This window comes from Plodia interpunctella, chromosome 21, assembly GCF_027563975.2.
Source record: "Plodia interpunctella isolate USDA-ARS_2022_Savannah chromosome 21, ilPloInte3.2, whole genome shotgun sequence".
In the NCBI taxonomy this organism is placed as follows: domain Eukaryota; kingdom Metazoa; phylum Arthropoda; class Insecta; order Lepidoptera; family Pyralidae; genus Plodia; species Plodia interpunctella.
In genome coordinates this window covers 2,637,453-2,654,672 of record NC_071314.1, presented here as the reverse complement: position 1 = coordinate 2,654,672, position 17,220 = coordinate 2,637,453, and the positions used below count along the sequence as shown (strand labels likewise).

The 17,220-nt window shown below is 35.0% G+C and overlaps 1 protein-coding gene across 1 annotated transcript; it reads right to left on the bottom strand.

Moving 5' to 3' along the window:
- Nucleotides 1–557: 557 nt before the first annotated feature.
- fabp (fatty acid binding protein) lies at nt 558–16,103 on the bottom strand. Its single transcript, XM_053761387.1, has 4 exons — nt 15,943–16,103; nt 1,900–2,066; nt 1,468–1,578; nt 558–872 (listed from the first exon to the last, which is right to left on the bottom strand). Exons 1-4 carry the CDS (start codon nt 16,010–16,012, stop codon nt 819–821), a joined length of 402 nt encoding a protein of 133 aa, XP_053617362.1. The 5' UTR covers nt 16,013–16,103; the 3' UTR covers nt 558–818.
- Between the last annotated feature and the right edge of the window lie 1,117 nt (nt 16,104–17,220).

The window sequence follows — 17,220 nt, the reverse complement described above, 5'->3', positions numbered from 1 at the left end:
TTTGTCACATCTGTTATAGTGTAGCTGGTCTGTTGGTGCTCGTCATCAGGTGTTCCATATCTTCGATTTTTATACGTCATCAGAAAATGCTCATCAGGGCGAACAATTTTTGTTAAGGTTACTTTTCTATTTCCTACAGTTTGGCTGGTCTTTATAGGTTCTGCTAGAGCTGTTCCAGTTTCCAAAATAAATTATACCCTATGTTGACCAGGCTTTATAGCTTTACGAGTACAACAAAAAACTTTTTTTAAACAAAAAATTGAGATCGATAGAGAATCAGTAATAGAAAAAGTCTTGTTTGTTTGCGCACACGCTAAACTCTGGATCTAGATCCAGAGATTAGCGTGTGCAAACAAATAAACAGACCTTTTTTAAAATTCTTATTCTATTACTGATTCTCTCAATGATTTTTTTATTTAAATATGTTCAGTGTACACAAACACTTTTTTTGCTGTTTTATTATATGAATTGATATTGATGATGACAATCTGTTTTCGATGAATTTAAGTACTTAATTGGATAAGGATTCCTGGGGGATTTATATAAAAACACATGTCTGATTATTACAAAACGATTTATTTAAATATGCACTGAAAAACTTATACAACAGTCGTTTAGACTTTCGACAAATCAACTTTGGCAAACAAGTACAGCGTACAAAAATAAAATTTAGTATTCCCCTGAATACAAAACCAAAGTGAGAATATTCCTATACTAAAATAAAGTTAAACATAATAGTGCTATACGTAGGATAGGAATAGGTTCTACAGTATTGTTCACTGCACCCATTGACTTAAAATAACCTTTAGTTATGATGTTTATGTCTGCACCTTGTAGACCCTGGTGCAGGTCACGTCCTTCGCCTTCATTACCTGGAACAGAGAAATAATAATAATTTAAAAAACAGAAATAAATTTTAACGGCATTGAATATAAATCAAGGTATTCTTTCTGATGGGAAAAATTCCAAAATTTCGGATGTTTTTTCTGGTTTTATTTTTACTACCGCAAAGATGTACCTATATTAATAATGTACTTATTAAATTAATATTAATTAAGTAAATATGTAGATACATACGTATAATTTGATTTTGATTCGCCAATAATAATAAAAACAGAATTCTTTTCAATACTAGTGTCTAAATACCTACATTTACAGACACGTAATCTACCGCTTGATAAATATAATCATCAAAACCTAATTTTTTATTTATTTATTTTTTAAAGATAAAAAATATAGGTAAATAGCGGTTTCGCTCGGGTAAAACCATAATAAATGCACTTAAATCTTCCTCAGGAATCACATTATCTACTAACAAACCAGAATCAAAATCCGTTACGAGGTTTTAAAGATCTAAGAATACATAAGTATAGACAGAGGGTGTAGCGACCTTTGGTAGGTTTTGTACTAAATAATGATGCGAAACAGAAGTCCAGGCAACATCATATGATTCAAAGTTCCACTTACAGCTTTCATCTCCTCAGGTCCAAACTCCCTGACGTAGGTGACCTCCGTACCATCGGGAGCCTTCTGCACCTGCTTCAGCGTGTTGCCTTCCAGGGTGTACACGGATTTCACCTGAAAAATTGTTGTAGCTTATTCATTGCTGGCAACGATTGCCAGCAATTAATAAGGTTGGGTGTATCACGCGGAGGGCTGAAGAGGATAAAGTAGCTATCATACTAGCTTACTAGTCCTCGGCTTCGCCCGCGTGGATTACACTGCGAAAGCGGAACAGACATGATCCATTATTGTCATAGTGGGGTTCTTATCCGCCTTCGAACGTTTCGATCGTTGTTCGCTCAGTATCAAGACTTAATAGATAAACGTAAGTAAGTAGTTGTTTGACCGGCGCATTTGCACCGTTTCGTAAGATAGACAAGAAATAAGCTTTTATACCTTGGCACCGTCAGCTCTCTCCTCGTCGCACTCCTGGCCAGGTACGAACTTGGCCTCAGTGGTCTTGAAGGTGGAGGACGTCACCAGGATGTAGGCGTCTCCTTCCTTCTTCAGTTCCACTGTGGGGGTCACAGCGTTCGCTGCTTTGCGGGTGATGAGGCCCACGCCTGCAACCAGAAAGATTGAGTTATTTGATGTTTCTCACGTCCTCCCAGAACTTCTAATTTCTTTTATAACTACGACCTATCCCGGCTTCAAACGAGGTCCTTAAGTAATAAATTGTCCTAATTTTTGGTTAATTAGTTCCTGCCATGTAATCATGTAATGCAACCTTTTTATCATATAAACATAGAAATTTTACAGCACTGTAATCTTATATGATATAATGTCTATTTATATGATATTTTAGTGACGATTTACTATTTCGTACACGATTGTTATCTCAAAAAAGATAAATAAAAATAAATAACAGTGAAAACTGCATAAAAATCCGTTGCGTGGTGTAATAGATGAAAGCTTAGAAACAGACAAACGTGGAGGGCGACTGTTTTGTAGTGATAGTGATGATGGTGAAGTTGCAAATTCACATGAAGGGAAAATAAGTGATCGACCGTAGACCGCGGCTATGCCCGCGTGAAAAAAGTAGCATTATTTTTGACCTCGTCTTTAGCTGCAACCCCCCCCCCCCCCATTAAAAATGTGCAGCATTCATTATAATTGTGCTCGTCTCCATAGCTGTACCCATATAAAAAATCAGCGAAATCGATCAAGAATATGATCAAAATATTCAAAGTAGTTAAGTTCACAGGTGGAAGTGGTTTGTGCAGTTGTTTTGTTGTTAAATGCTTGAGCTATTGTTACCTGCGTTTGTTAAAATACCGAGAAAACCGGGACACGGCGATCGGCTTTCATAAACAGTTGTTACAGACTTAAGAGTTGAGAAAATATGCCTTGTCAACAGTACTGATAGTGTGGGCGATGAGATGATGTCGTGCCATGGTATCAGTGTGTGTGGTTCCCGCCCTTGATTAGGACTACTCCGTCTCATGGCGACTAAGACAAAAGCTTTGACAGCTGACAGCTAATAGCGATATTATATTATTATGGTCTTTTCTTTCGTGGCGCGCATTGAACTAAAATGTTTACTTAATCTAAGAGTTTTCTCGGTTGTTTCCATAGCCTTAAATCGTCGGAGCTCAGGACTTTATTTTTTAAGTTTTCTTCTCCACTTCGCACGGTCTTCGGAATCCTTAAAGGCCAGAAGAAAAAGTAGGGAAGAGAACCCTGGAGCAGGAAGCATTGGCGAAAAACACTCTGATGAGAAGACCATTCCATGCATCAACTCCAAACATGACATGTAAATTGTAGGTACATAGTTTCTAAGGTCTTACCCAACACCTTCATGAATTCGTCAAATTTATCGCTGGAGAACAGGACATATTTCTTCCCTAGCCATACCATCGTCATCACAACTCCGACACACAAGAAACCAAAAAGAAACAGGATTTTCAACTCTTAAATAAAAATATAGATATTTCCCGGAACGACAACTCTTCAAACTTGACAACTGACATGGTCAAATAATAAATAAAGTAAAAACTTCTAGAAGGTTCTAATTTTGGAACTACTAATATTATATATATGTTCTGCAGCAGGGTCTAGGCCACATATATAAGAACATATTAGGTAAATTGATGTTCTTATATCTGTGCTGGCACACATAAAAAAAGAAAAAATCCAATATCAAATGGCTGTAGACATAGATGAAAATCCAAAAAATATATACCCAGGCTGTAGGTACTAGTAATTGCCAAATTAGTTATCCAAATAGGATAATTATATCGCACGGTGAGATGTTTTTCCTTTTAGCAAAAATTCAAAATTATTCAATTTAGGATGATATACATCACTTGTATAAGTCTATTGTCGACTTCCAAAGCGCAGGTGAAGAAGAAACGGCGCAACAAACTTCATCGCAACCTTTTCTCCAAAGACTTCAAATTCAAATTAACAAATGTAGGTCTTGATTATATACCATATACCAAATAATATACCGAAGAAGTATATTATTTGGTACCATATACCAAATAATATTTTCAAAAGTAACCATAAAATATAAGCTTCCATACTAAGTTAGTACTAGTGTTGGAGATTGAGAACCGCTATACTTAAAGGCCACAAAATAGGCGTTCGTGTGACACTCCTGATGGTGCTGGCGTTGATAGGCTGTGGTGACCACTTTACTATCAGGAGGGCAGCATGCCTGTTTGCCACTTCTTGAAAAAAATCTTGCCTCGGGCGGAAACACGAGCGTTAAAATTGAAAGAAAGTTAGAAATTCAGCAAAATATTTCACCTTTGCTTTCTTACATAAAAAAATAAATTGCTTTTTATATTTTTTGATATTCATAGTACTACTGCATATTTCCAAGAAGCGCTATTCACTGCGACATTCGAACCGACTAAGCTGCGATCGGTATGCTTTGTATGTCTATGGCTCCACTACCTTATTTAGAAGACCTGTTATTTCATTCCCCCACAGGAATTTACTGGATACGTGATACATTCAATTAATTATTTCGCTTATTACGGCTTCTAACTAGCTTTTGCCGGCAGCTTCGCCCGCGTTCACCCCCTTGAATGGAATTTCCGAAAATCCTGTTTAGCGGACGCACTCCTAGTTACAATCTACCTTCGTGCTAAATTTCATCTTGGTTGGCCTCTATAACATTCCTAATGCTCTAAGAAAAAAAAAAGTTCTCTATTTCCTCTGGACTTATAATGCTTCTGGGTACATATTCGACCGCTTAAATACCTACAACATTTTGAAATTTTGTCGGTCAATCATTGTTCATCGGAGCCATACCACAACACAACCCTTGTACAAATTATTTTAAAGGGGTCGATATGTAGGTACTTTTGATTTGAATAATACCGCCCTGCCATATGTATGTGTGACATCATCAAAGTTGCAAGTTGTATGTGGATTAGGTTAGCTCAGGATAGAAAAGGTTGGTGTAAAATGTTTTCTGCGTGGCGATTAAATTGTATAATGCGCTTCCAGTAGAGATAAGAGAGACACAAAAATTTATTAAATTCAAAAGTAAATCATTTGACTGGCTCTTAAATAAATGTTTTTATGAAATTAAGGAATTGTTCCAGAGTCATTTATAATTGAAAAATTTACACGGGACTTTCGTTTATGATTATTAAATGGTTGACCAAAATATGTATAACATTTAAAAGTTTCAATATGTATAATGTAATGTAATTTTAATTCTTGACATTCCTACACCAACTGTGGCAGAATATGTTGTACTTTTGATTGTTGTCATCTATTTATATCACCATATTCTTTGGAATAAATGATTTTTATTCTATTCTATTCTAAAAGAAGAGAGCTGGGCTCGATAGTGGGGAAAAAACTATATAACAATGAAAGAATGGTACCAGAGAGTCTCCTTAAAATAACTTTCCTTTTACCACAGCAGACATCGGCTACATAACCTATACCTAGGCTTTGTAACCTATATCAATCAACATTATTCCATATTGCTGCACGTAAAAATCTTTTCTAATCTAAACCTTAATATCCGCTTGTGTTCTGCCAAAATTGTGGTTCATGGTCAACGGAAATAACTAAGTAACTATTATTTTTTTTCATTTTGGAGCCTCCATCTTGAAATCTCATTAGTTTGTTCTCGAACTACACGTTTGGATAGAAATTGTTTTACTAAGTTTTAATTTAGTTTTGTTTATTTATGTTTTTATTTTTTTCTCTTTGCTTACGTGACGTGCCGGATAATTTATTCGATTCTTTTCAATATTTCAAATTACGTAAAAGTAAGTACATTACATCATACAAGTCAGAATTTTTGCGAGTTCAAAGTTCCTATTCTGCAGGCCCTAACCGGTTTTGAGCGAATTCCCCCTTAACCGTCGGTCGCGTCGCCGCATTCCGTGGGCCTTTGGGGACCGGTCCTTTCACCGGGAATCTAGACCGTCTGTAAGGTGATATGCAAGGGCAACGTGCAAGCGGCATAGCGGTTCAATATGTAACACTATTCTATAACAGGACTAGATTAGTTGTGGCTAGGATCCTTTAGAGTTGCCAGATCCAGGCTTATCGTTTCCTGGATATTTCTCTGGCGCCACGAATAGCGATGAGCCATTCTTAATAAAAAAAACATTTTTATCCTACTGAGCAAGCAAACAGGCAGCTTAGCTGATGGAACGTGGTCACCGCAGCCTACAGGTAGATGATGCCTGGGGCATCACACTCAGGCGCGTTGACGGCCCTGAACTGAATAAATCTTTTCACGCCCGTTTCGAAGAACTCGGGGAATTGAATAGTGAAATTTTTAAATGTCAAATTTATGACATGTTATGAATTAGGTAGGATATTTTTTTATTCTGTTGACTATACAAAATTATATAATACCAATAAGGAACTTAGTGTCTGCAAATATTTATCGATTGTTTTTCACCTTCATGCATTTAGCAATAAATATGAAATTAATCGGTGCATTAACCTAACTATGTGAAAGGTTAAACAATAATGATAAGTACTCATACCTATCTACAAAGTAGGTGTTTGTCATCGACGCAGAACGATAACAGACAGGCTGTCTCTTCGCGGATATAAAACAGGCAGTTGATAAACTAACATAACAAATGTTTTACAAAATAAAAGTAACTGCAGATAACGACTATTAATATTGATATAATTTCTGAACGGCTTGGTAAAGTACGTAAGTACCTTCCTACTCAGTATTTTTTTTTATTTTTAACATTCGTGCTAGGTAAAGACATTTCTTATCGCGACTGCTGCATTGCATTATAGCGAAACAGTTCGCCGAACTTTGGTGGATTCAGCATACATTGCTGAGTTTTGAGTAGTGAGTTCGTGCATTCGTGGCGGTATCTGTTTTGAGCTGTAACGTGTACCTAGCAGAGTTTGGGTTCAACAATCTGCTACATTCAGCTAAATTTATTGCTATATTTGTATCATTCAATCATTCACTTCTACTCTAACGCAATGTACGGACACGGACACACGGACTTCTCATTCGTTCCAGCAAGATGAATCAAAGAAAAACAAAATCTATGACAGAATCAATAGGCTGGCGTCCCGCCCGATCTCCCATTGGACGATTCAGTGTGAGCCATGATTCTATTGGTTGTCCGAGGTGGTGTGACGGTAAGGTTAATGACCTTTCGATTGGCGCAATTTTTCAATTTATGGCCCATTAGAAGGAGATTGAATAAAATAACAATACGATATGTATTTGTGACGTGTTTGAAAGTTATAAATAGCTATCTTTTGTGACTACATGCTCAATCAGGGGTCTAGGTTAAGTGACACGATCAAGCAGTCTTCGGACAAATACTTTCGATATCATACAATATTGTCTAAGTTATCAAACAAAACCAAGCGGAGCAAGATTGATGAATAGTAGACCAATCTATCGATGAAATTCCATGTTCCGTGGCATCGAGATATTAGTGTAAATTCAATGGTGTAGGTAGTGAAAAAAGTTATTATTATTAGCAAATAAAATTCTACAAGACTTTTCTCCCCATACTATTGAAATAAAAAATCTACATATATTATAAAGGTGAAAGTTTGTGAGTATGGTTGTACCCTATACGGTCAAACGGCTGGGTGAATTTTATTGAAGTAGGTAGGTACCTACTTTTAATCCAGAATGTACGCGATCCACGTAGGATTTGGTTAATAAGTCTGATAGTCAATGGCATTTTCTAAAGTAGCTGGTGCTACTATGCATAGGTAAAATGTACGTATGTTTTTTTTTATAATTTTACGCGGGTATCACCGCGTGGCGCTAGTCTAATAAAATAATTAAGCGTAGGGGAAGAGGAAAAGAACAGGTCAGGTACTGTAAACAATAGGTATAATAAAAATGTTGATGTATAGATAACTATTAATAGTGGTTCAACGTCCACCAGACAAATAGGTATAATCGCAATGGATTACGTGACGACATACCTACTGATTTTTTTATATTGCCTACTTACTTTACGTGCATCAGTTTTTGTTATTCATTGTGTTTGTCAAAATTTCCATTCTGTCTACGAGTCGTCGTGTCGTGAGTTTTGGCCAAGAAAGTTATACCTATATCCTAACGGGTTCCGTAAGGATTTCATATTTCGATGGTTTCGGGTTTGGATGAGACTTTTTTTCTCTTTGTCAGTTAGGTACATAAGGTTAAGGAGGTCATTTTTATAGGCATTTATTGAGAAATTAGACCTTCACATGCACTTCGTCATATTTTAAATTAAATAATATTTATATCAATGCCAAGTACAACTACTAGAGTGTGTACTTATCATTGATAACCTTTTTATATATACTTTACGTGCATCACCGTTTTGTTATTCATTTTGTTTGTCAAAATTTCCATTATATAGGTTTTTTACACAATCAACTACATAGTGATGATATAAACGTTACTGCACCGTGTAAATTGGGCATAAAATAAAGATTTATATTAGGTCTTCATGATTTTATAAAGCACTCGTGCTCACTGAATCATATGACCAATCACATAATTGCAAACCAGTTGAATCACCAATCAGGAAAAAGGTTAGGATGATTGGAACAAATCTGCGTAGGCAACTGACGCCGACGACATCCGCGAATCTGTCTTTTGAATTGTCCCTCAGAAAGGAAATGTCTGACATATCGTTATTTTCATCATTTATGGGAAGGAGCTCAGTCAAAGAGTCTGTGAACACTAATCACAATCATAATTTTAGGTCAGGATTATATGTTAGGTTATAATCGTATCGTAGAGGCATTAGATACAGTACATTAGATTAAAAAACATAAAAATTATGATGATGATGACATCATTAGTTTCGAACAAATAACTATAAAATTTAAAACATCGTTTGTGAATATTTCAAAATTGTAGAGAGCCCTCTAACCTAACCCATAGGCATTGTGTTTAATTCTTAACCGTTAGGTACGGAATCCTAAAAACATACTGGGAAATTATGGAAAAGAGAAAGGATCGGGAATATCTTTTCGTCGCTACTGTTTAATAAGACAAGAAAATCAAATGTCAAAAAGACCAAAACTTGCCCATTTTGGTCGCTGGGGCAAGCATCCTTGTCATTCCATCCTATCCCACTAATATAAATAGTAAATGCTAAAGTATAGTGAGAATGTTATCAAAGATGTTTATTACTCAATGCCGCTAAATTTACTGGAGGGATTTTTATAAAATTTGGTACACGGGTAAAATATGTCCTGGAATAGCAATCAGGGTAATTTTGATCCCGAAAATCTCAAGGAAGCCGATCATCGGGGCGCAACAAGTTCTGGTATAAGCATCATGACGTTTCTATGGGCAAATATTAATATTACCAATGCAAAAATTTGGCATATAACCACATCTAGCATGACAACAGTTATCTCGCCACCGGAACAGCATACATTTATAGAAAACGTCTCGTCTCTTATTGGCAGCAATTGGAGTTGATTGTCGGCCATTTTACTACAATTGACCGACCAATGGGGGTAATCGCGTCTGAGGATATTCACATGCGATCTCCATAATTACAAGGATCGGTGCGGGTCTTTGATGCGAGGATAGAATCAACAAGCTGTTATCAACAAGTTAGTGGCAGAATGCTACACGAGAAAGTATGTTGAGATATTTATAAAAATAACTTTTAAAAAATATTTTTAACCCGCAATGGAAAGAGGCGTGATATACCTATGTATGTAATTTTTGAAGTCGGAAACATTTATAAAACTGATTCAAGATGTCGGCTTCCTAGTGTTGAGAGGTGGTTGCAGTTTTACAAGTAACCCTATATAATTATATACTATGTCCCAGGGTATTAAGTAATATTAATTTTAATATCATTCAACCTTAGACAAATAGGTACTTAACTATTCAATTAAAAGCTACAATGCTCTTCACTATTTCGTAAGTAGGTATAACCATGTTTTACTGTAAAAACATCAATTTATACAGTTTAAACTATACGTGTATATATGACCTTCATTAACATTCTTAGACCAGACTGGCAGAGGTGATACATACATAGGAAACAATAGTTCATTAATTATATAGCCGTGAACTTCACAATTAAATTTACATTGGTATGTTTAGAGGAAAATAGCCGTCAAAAAAAAACAGTCCGTCAAGAAAATGGATTTTTGACGAATATTTTTTTTGCTACAGCTATACCAAATAGAATAATCACAAAGTCGGCAACGTGACATTTCTGATGTCGCAGGCATCCGTAGACTGCAGTGACCACTTTCAGGCCCATTCGAGGCCCGTTTGCCTACTTGATAGTAGCAAATATTATATATAACATCCTTACCTACATATTATAAAACAATGTCCTCTGCCGCGTCTGTCTGTTTGCGATGAATTCAAAAACTACTGCACGGATTTTCATGCGATTTTCACCAATAGATAAAGCAATTCCTGAGGAAGACTTAGGTGTATAATTTATTATGTTTTACCCGAGCAAAGTCGGGACCGGCGGCTAGTCTACGTATAAAAGTATACTATAAAACTGAACTTACATTTAACTTTAGTAATATTTGCATTTGGCATCACTCCGAGCGGCGCTAAGTCCAAAGTGCATTTAGACATTTATTTTTACCGCAGTTCGTCAACTGAATGAATGAATGATATTGTAGGTATGTTTGAGTAAAGACAAATGATACACCTAAAACTTTCCCAGAAATCATACTATGTATTAGTAAACCGCATGAAATTTCGTGCAACACTTTTTGAGTTTATCACACGAACAGACAGTCAGACGCAGCATAAACTTTTGTTTTATAATATGCAAGGATATAGCGCGTAATCTACCAGTCGACCTTCAGGAAAAATTGAAAGATCGTATACATAGCGATGAGTATGATATATGGTCAGAATTACCTAGGTTTCATTTCATTAAATATAATCATATATTGTGGACATTTTTTATGGGTCTAATAGAAACAAAAACAATTTTTTGGATTTTTTTTTAACAAAGCAGTCGCTATAATTAGTAAGATCCATTCCCAACGGAAATGACTGACGAAATAGACGACAAAAATGTAATAACAACTTTAGCATAGTCTAAAACCTTGTTAAATTTACAAGTCATGCAAGAATGAATTTGTGCTAAGTTTTTTTTTAAAAGACGTTGCATTTATAGACTTGGTTCACAACGGATTTAAAAAAATATGTAAATTTACATAAACTGGTTACGTAATTTTTTGTAACCTAAGTCTTTTTAAGCGAAAGACTGAAATACAAAAGGAGATTTACATAACCTAGGTAGTAAATGACGACATTCATGACGATATGTGTCAAGGAGGTTATAATGAAAAACTGATGCGCTTTGTAATTGCATTTTTAACCACTTGACGTCAATCGTTATGATAATTTATTTCTGTCAGTCGCCTCGTACGAAGATAGGTGGTCCTATTCTAGGGCGGAACCACTTTTGATTATTTCTCGAGCATTGGAAAATAATTGAAATCGCGGAATTTAAAATAGTTCGCATTATAAAATAGTTTACTTTACGCGGATGTAGATTTAGAAGATTTGAAAAAAATCTGACACCAGTGTTAGCACTGTATGAAACACACACTATATGAAAGAGACAACAACTTTGATATTTAAACAATACTCAAAATGTCTAAGGACAAAGTTACAAGTGTTAATTTAATACCTTATTGAATTAGGTGTACTAACGTCGGTTGCCAACCTACTCCAATATTCTCCATGATAAGTACTTACTTAATCTTTGATCGAAATAAAATTTCATAAATGATTCATAAAAAATATTAAAAGAATAAGGATAAACAGTCGTAAAGATATGAAGTCATAAAAATATATAAGCTCCGTTGTTGATATGGCCGCTAACTATACTGAGAAACGATTGGTATTCGAATGATAACGAATAACGCTCAGTTATTCGATCATCAGATGACGAAATCGAATGAATCGGCCTCTATCATTTTGTGTTAATAGTACAAATTGAAACATTCCTTATTTTACACAGTATTCTTATGTACTTTGATTATAATTAGTGAGACATTGAACTATTAGTAACTAATTTAAAAAATTAAGACAGTTTTCAGCGTTCCTCAAAAGGAAAAAAAACATCTGAAAGAAAGAATAGATCTGTTCGATCTTCATAGCTAATTTTCTCCGAAACTACTATGTAAATCAAGACTTTACTTTATATTCCTATTACCTTCTTATAGTGTCGACTCGGCGAATCTTATTTGTGAAGAGCAATAAGACTCCACCGATACACCACTATGTGTGGCGTCTGGCGTCATACAGATCCTCCAGCGTGCAGGTGGTAGGACACGCAGGGAAAGACAGCAAGTGTTCCATGGATTGGGGAGAGGTACCACACAGGCAAACACAGGTTTCCCGAGCTATATCCTCACAGACTCCGTACCAATTCGGAGTAAAACGTGCTAAGTAAATTTTAGGTTTTATTATATTCTACTTATGTAACAAATTTTATCGAAATTAGTCAAATCGATTTTGTAACACACCCCCACTAATTTTTCAAACTTTGCCATTTACAATATTAGTCCAAGTAAAAATTTAGATTTTTTCAGGCGTAACTTAATTTTTCATTCCTTATCAACACAAAGGAAAATGCAACCGATAACTAATAGAAATAAGTAACAATAGTGTTTTAATTACCTGTTAGGTACTTACTATTGTTGTTAACGTCCTACCTACCTAAAGTAGGTGCATTTATTGTAGAGATTATAATTATTATGAGAATTTTCTGTTATTCAATGGGTCCATTTATTACCAAGTTAACCGGGAGGAGTCACGATTATACGTAAAAAGACAAGTCTTTTTACTTTTTGTCTGTAATGATACAAGTATCAGAGGCACCTCAACATTATTTTTTAATTCAGGCGAAACTATTTTCAACAAACACTAAAACATTCAACAGATACTAAAAAACAGAAAATTTTATATATTTTTTTAATTAGACCTTCACAGGCATTTTTAAAAGTAAATTTTATACTATACTAGCGGCTCGCCCGGCTTTGCTCGAGTAAAACAAATGTATAAATCTTGCCTCTTTATAATATTAGTATGGATAGTAATTTCTAAAAAGCTACAAATTATTGGCCGGCCACTGATGAGAAAAAATGTCGAAAGAAACTCACAAGGGTCTCATAAGGCTAATATAACAAACATTATTTTTTTTTTTGCCGTAAATAATTGGTACGAAACCCCTCAAGCGCGAGACCTACTCGCACGTGGCCAGTTTTATTTATTGAACAGAGACGAACTATCGAATTGTTTTGATTGCCACCATATTGGCATTGATTGACTAAATATAGATAAATTAGATATTTTATTAGAGACAATCCTATTTAGTTGCCGTCATATCACATACACAATAGTCTAAAACGTGATTTATATGCTATCACTTTGTTTAATTAAGATTGTTATTGTGATTAAATAGTATTAATTATCGATTGGATAAAAAAGGTGACAATAAATCTATATTAAACTGATATAATTCGTATTACATCAATTATTTGTCGTTTCAATATAAAAACGTTCACATCTTACTAATAATAACGCTTCGTTAGCAAGTATATAGGTATTTCTTTAATAGGTACTATTTGAAGTATTATCGATTTCGATAACAATAATATTACTATACTAGCTATAGCTCACGGCTTTGCCAGCGATAATTTGCCTTACAAAACAATAGTTCCAAGTAAAACTTGCAACTTTTCAAACCCACAGTGCGGAAATTAACAAAAGTCCTTTCTTTGCGGCCATCTCCTTATCACGATTTACTTTCTTGCCAAACTACATCTTTATTGGCTTAGAGTTTTTGGAATTTCGAGAAGAGAGAGTGTCTTTCGCTTATATATTAATGGAATCAATACGGTATAATGAATAGCATCGAGATAATATGCACCGACGTATTGATTCTACATTTCAATTCACTTTTGTTACATTGTGTACCTATTTTGGTGACTTGTCGGATTTATTTGTCAAGATAAATGTGTATTGCTTGTATTGACGTGTATCACAAATTGTGTATCTTATCTGTATTTTATGAGTCTGTGTTAATAGCCACACCTACGAACAGGATACATTTTGTGCAAATCGCCACGCGATAAGCAGTGTTATCTTTTTATTACTTAATACCTACCTACTTATTGTTTTTTTTTAATTCTTTATCGCTTTTTCCTATCGAGTTAAGTCCCCTGCTACCTAACTATATTATATAATTATCATTGATAAAACCTTGTTTTTCCCACTCAAAATAATAGGCCTCTCAAAATGACAATATTAGAAAGGTTGTGGGTCGTAACTGGTTCCATAATGCACTTAACTATATAACGCGATTATATTCCTGGAAATCTCAAGATTAACAAAATAGGCAATTTATTTTTAATTTATTGTTGCTTGTAAATAAGTATGAAAGCATATTATAATAAATCCAAAGAGAAAAAAATATAAGCGAAAGAGATCCCAAACTCCGTCCCAGGATTTAAAATAATCCTAACTAATACCTATTATATGCGCAAGTAAGTTGGTTCGTTTGTTACCTCTGCACGCTCTATCTGTTCAACCAATCTTAATAAAAATTATGCGTACATGTAGTTTGGAGTATATAGAGAAGGACCTAGGGTACCTTTTTTATCCCGGAAAAGTTACTGTTCCTGCGCGAAACTCACTCTGGCGAAGTCGCGGGCAAAACTAATCAGTCGCTACGTTTCGAGAGCGTTCGTAAAAAACAAAAATATCTTTAAAGTGCGCAAAAGTTAATATTTAGCGACAAACAGCGTAAAAATAATGTAAATATTTGTGTACAAGCGTGATGTCGACGGCCGGTCTATCTGCATATCAGACTGTTCTTTTATTGCATTATCAGTACACGACCACCAACTGACTTCACGGGGACGGACGGCGCTGCATGTTACAGTTCGAACAAAAAAATACACGGATCTTGTTAGTTCTTACACAGAGTTCTTATTTCGGCCAAGAGGTTGCAGTGTACGCTGCGGTCCTATTGACTGACCCGTATGCATACCCTCCAGTTTGATTTGCCTCGGTACTTAGGTAGTATAGGTACTGGAAGTATTGATTTGCCTCGGTACTTTAGGTACTTAGATAAAATAGGTACTGGAAGTATTGTATAATCTCTGGTATACGTGTGGAACGTGAAGGAATGGCTTTTTATTTTTATGTACTTTCATCGTCGACAAAGTTGATTTAAAACGCACGCAATATGGTTATATATATAAAAATTAATCTAAAACCTACGTGGTTTAGATTATCTATACTCTAAACATAACTTGCGATGTAAAATTATTCGATTATATTATCTTAAATACATTGGTGAAGATGAGATGACTAATTCAATCTCGATGGATGATAAAAATCTTCACACGAAATCCACGACCCTCAGTCATAAGGAATACGGCACTGGAGGACCTACCCACTAACTATAGTTAATGTATGAAGATTTGAAAGTTCGATGACAAACTAAGGTTCATAGGTCAGAGACGGCGTTTTAACGTAACGACAGGTAAGCACCTACCAGCCTAACTTTTGAATAATTCAAACATTCGTCAGGTAACGTGGCGTACTTTAGGAAATTCAACTCCCGATACAAAAAACAGCAAGGTAATTACTTTTTGTGATTTCTAATTAAATTAAATAACGCAACGAAATAAAATTACTAAGAATAAATTGTAGGTACTGCATAAACACAGTGAAAAAACAAAAAAACCTACTTAGGTAATTATCGATCGATTTTGTTTAACAAAAATATATACAAAAGTAAAGACCTAATAGTTTTTATTTTTATAAATAACTATACAATTATATGAATATGAAAAACTAATTGCAGTGAATAGGGTAATTGCACCAATAAAAACTGAACCAATTATCCGCAAAAAGTATTGGAATCCATGCCACGCACGACGTCGCCGGCCGGCATTTTTGCAAAAACCATATTGTCCGTTAAAATACAATAAAAAAAAACTCACCAATAGTCTTCATGAATTCGTCGAAGTTCTCTGACGATGTCATTTTGTACTTCTTGCCGATGAAAGCCATTTTGTTAAAAAAATATAACTACTCTCTTAGTATATGAAGCTAATGTGAGACCCGGCCCGCGGCTACAACTAGAATGGCGAGATGATTCCGCTTGCCGGTAACAAGTCGGCTGAGCGCATGTGTGAACGAATGAAATGAGTGAATGGCGGCCATGTTGTCTGAAATAAGGAAAATACAGAATGGAAATTTCGGAAAATACCGTTGAGGGCGTAACCACTACTGATTTTTTTAGAACACGACACAAATTACTCTATGATGGTTATATAATGTCGATGTATAGAATGTATCGAAATTAGCTAGTGTCGGAGTAGCATAGTAATGCTACATGCTTCTTCGATTACTATCGTATCTATGCATGTAGTCGTAGTAGCATACTTAATTTCCTAGTGTATTATTCATGTCGAAGTATGAAATATGTCGAAATTTTGTCTGAGTAAAGTGGTGTCGGAGTTAAAGAATTTCCTATTACAATTTTGTCGAAATGATTTGGTTTCGGAGTCTTAGTTTGTCGAAACAAAAATTTTGTCGGAATACAGTTTGTCGAAATTCAATTTGGACTCACAAATTGAATTTCGACATTCTTTAAAAATAGAACTCCATGCTGCATGCACTACTTACCTTGGTTTGGTTTCATTCTGTAACTTCCTTATTCAGGTTCAGACAATGCTCGTCAGATCAGTGATGTGAAGTGACTCACCGTCATCGTGCCATGGTCACGGTCGTTTTTATCAGATTGATGTTTTAGTTAACACAGATCCAAGTTCATCTTGTGTATTCGTTATCATTGTAATAAAATGTCACAAACAATAACAATATTTGAAATAAATTTCCGAAATGTCGCCTCGAGTGTGATATCGACACTCTTATTTCTGTCAATTCGGGCCAGGGCGTTTAAAATATTAAACAAGGCAATATTTATATTACATTATTGATATATAGATATATACTAAGTGGATGTCATAACTAAATAAACAAAATAAATAAATTAACCGTAGGTATGTAGGGAAAATTGTCGAAGCAATATTTTCTTTTCTTATTAATTTTTTATTATTGCCGTAAATAAATGCATTTTTCATTTGCCTTCAATATGTATCTTGTTGTGCAATGAAGAAATTTGTGCGATGAGATGAGAAAATGTAGTTTTAAAAACATTGTTACTAAATAATTACTTGGCGAATTTCAAGAGTTGCCTAACTAAGAACAGCAAG

What these genes read in the sequence shown, in the direction of transcription:
- fabp (XM_053761387.1), bottom strand. Translation starts at nt 16,012, where the DNA reads ATGGCTTTCATCGGCAAGAAGTACAAAATGACATCGTCAGAGAACTTC. An exon ending in AGAGAGCTGACGGTGCCAAG is followed by an intron (nt 1,579 to 1,899) that starts GTATAAAAGCTT and finishes ACAATTTTTCAG; the next exon opens with GTGAAATCCGTGTACACCCT. An exon ending in GACCTGAGGAGATGAAAGCT is followed by an intron (nt 873 to 1,467) that starts GTAAGTGGAACT and finishes TCTCTGTTCCAG; the next exon opens with GTAATGAAGGCGAAGGACGT.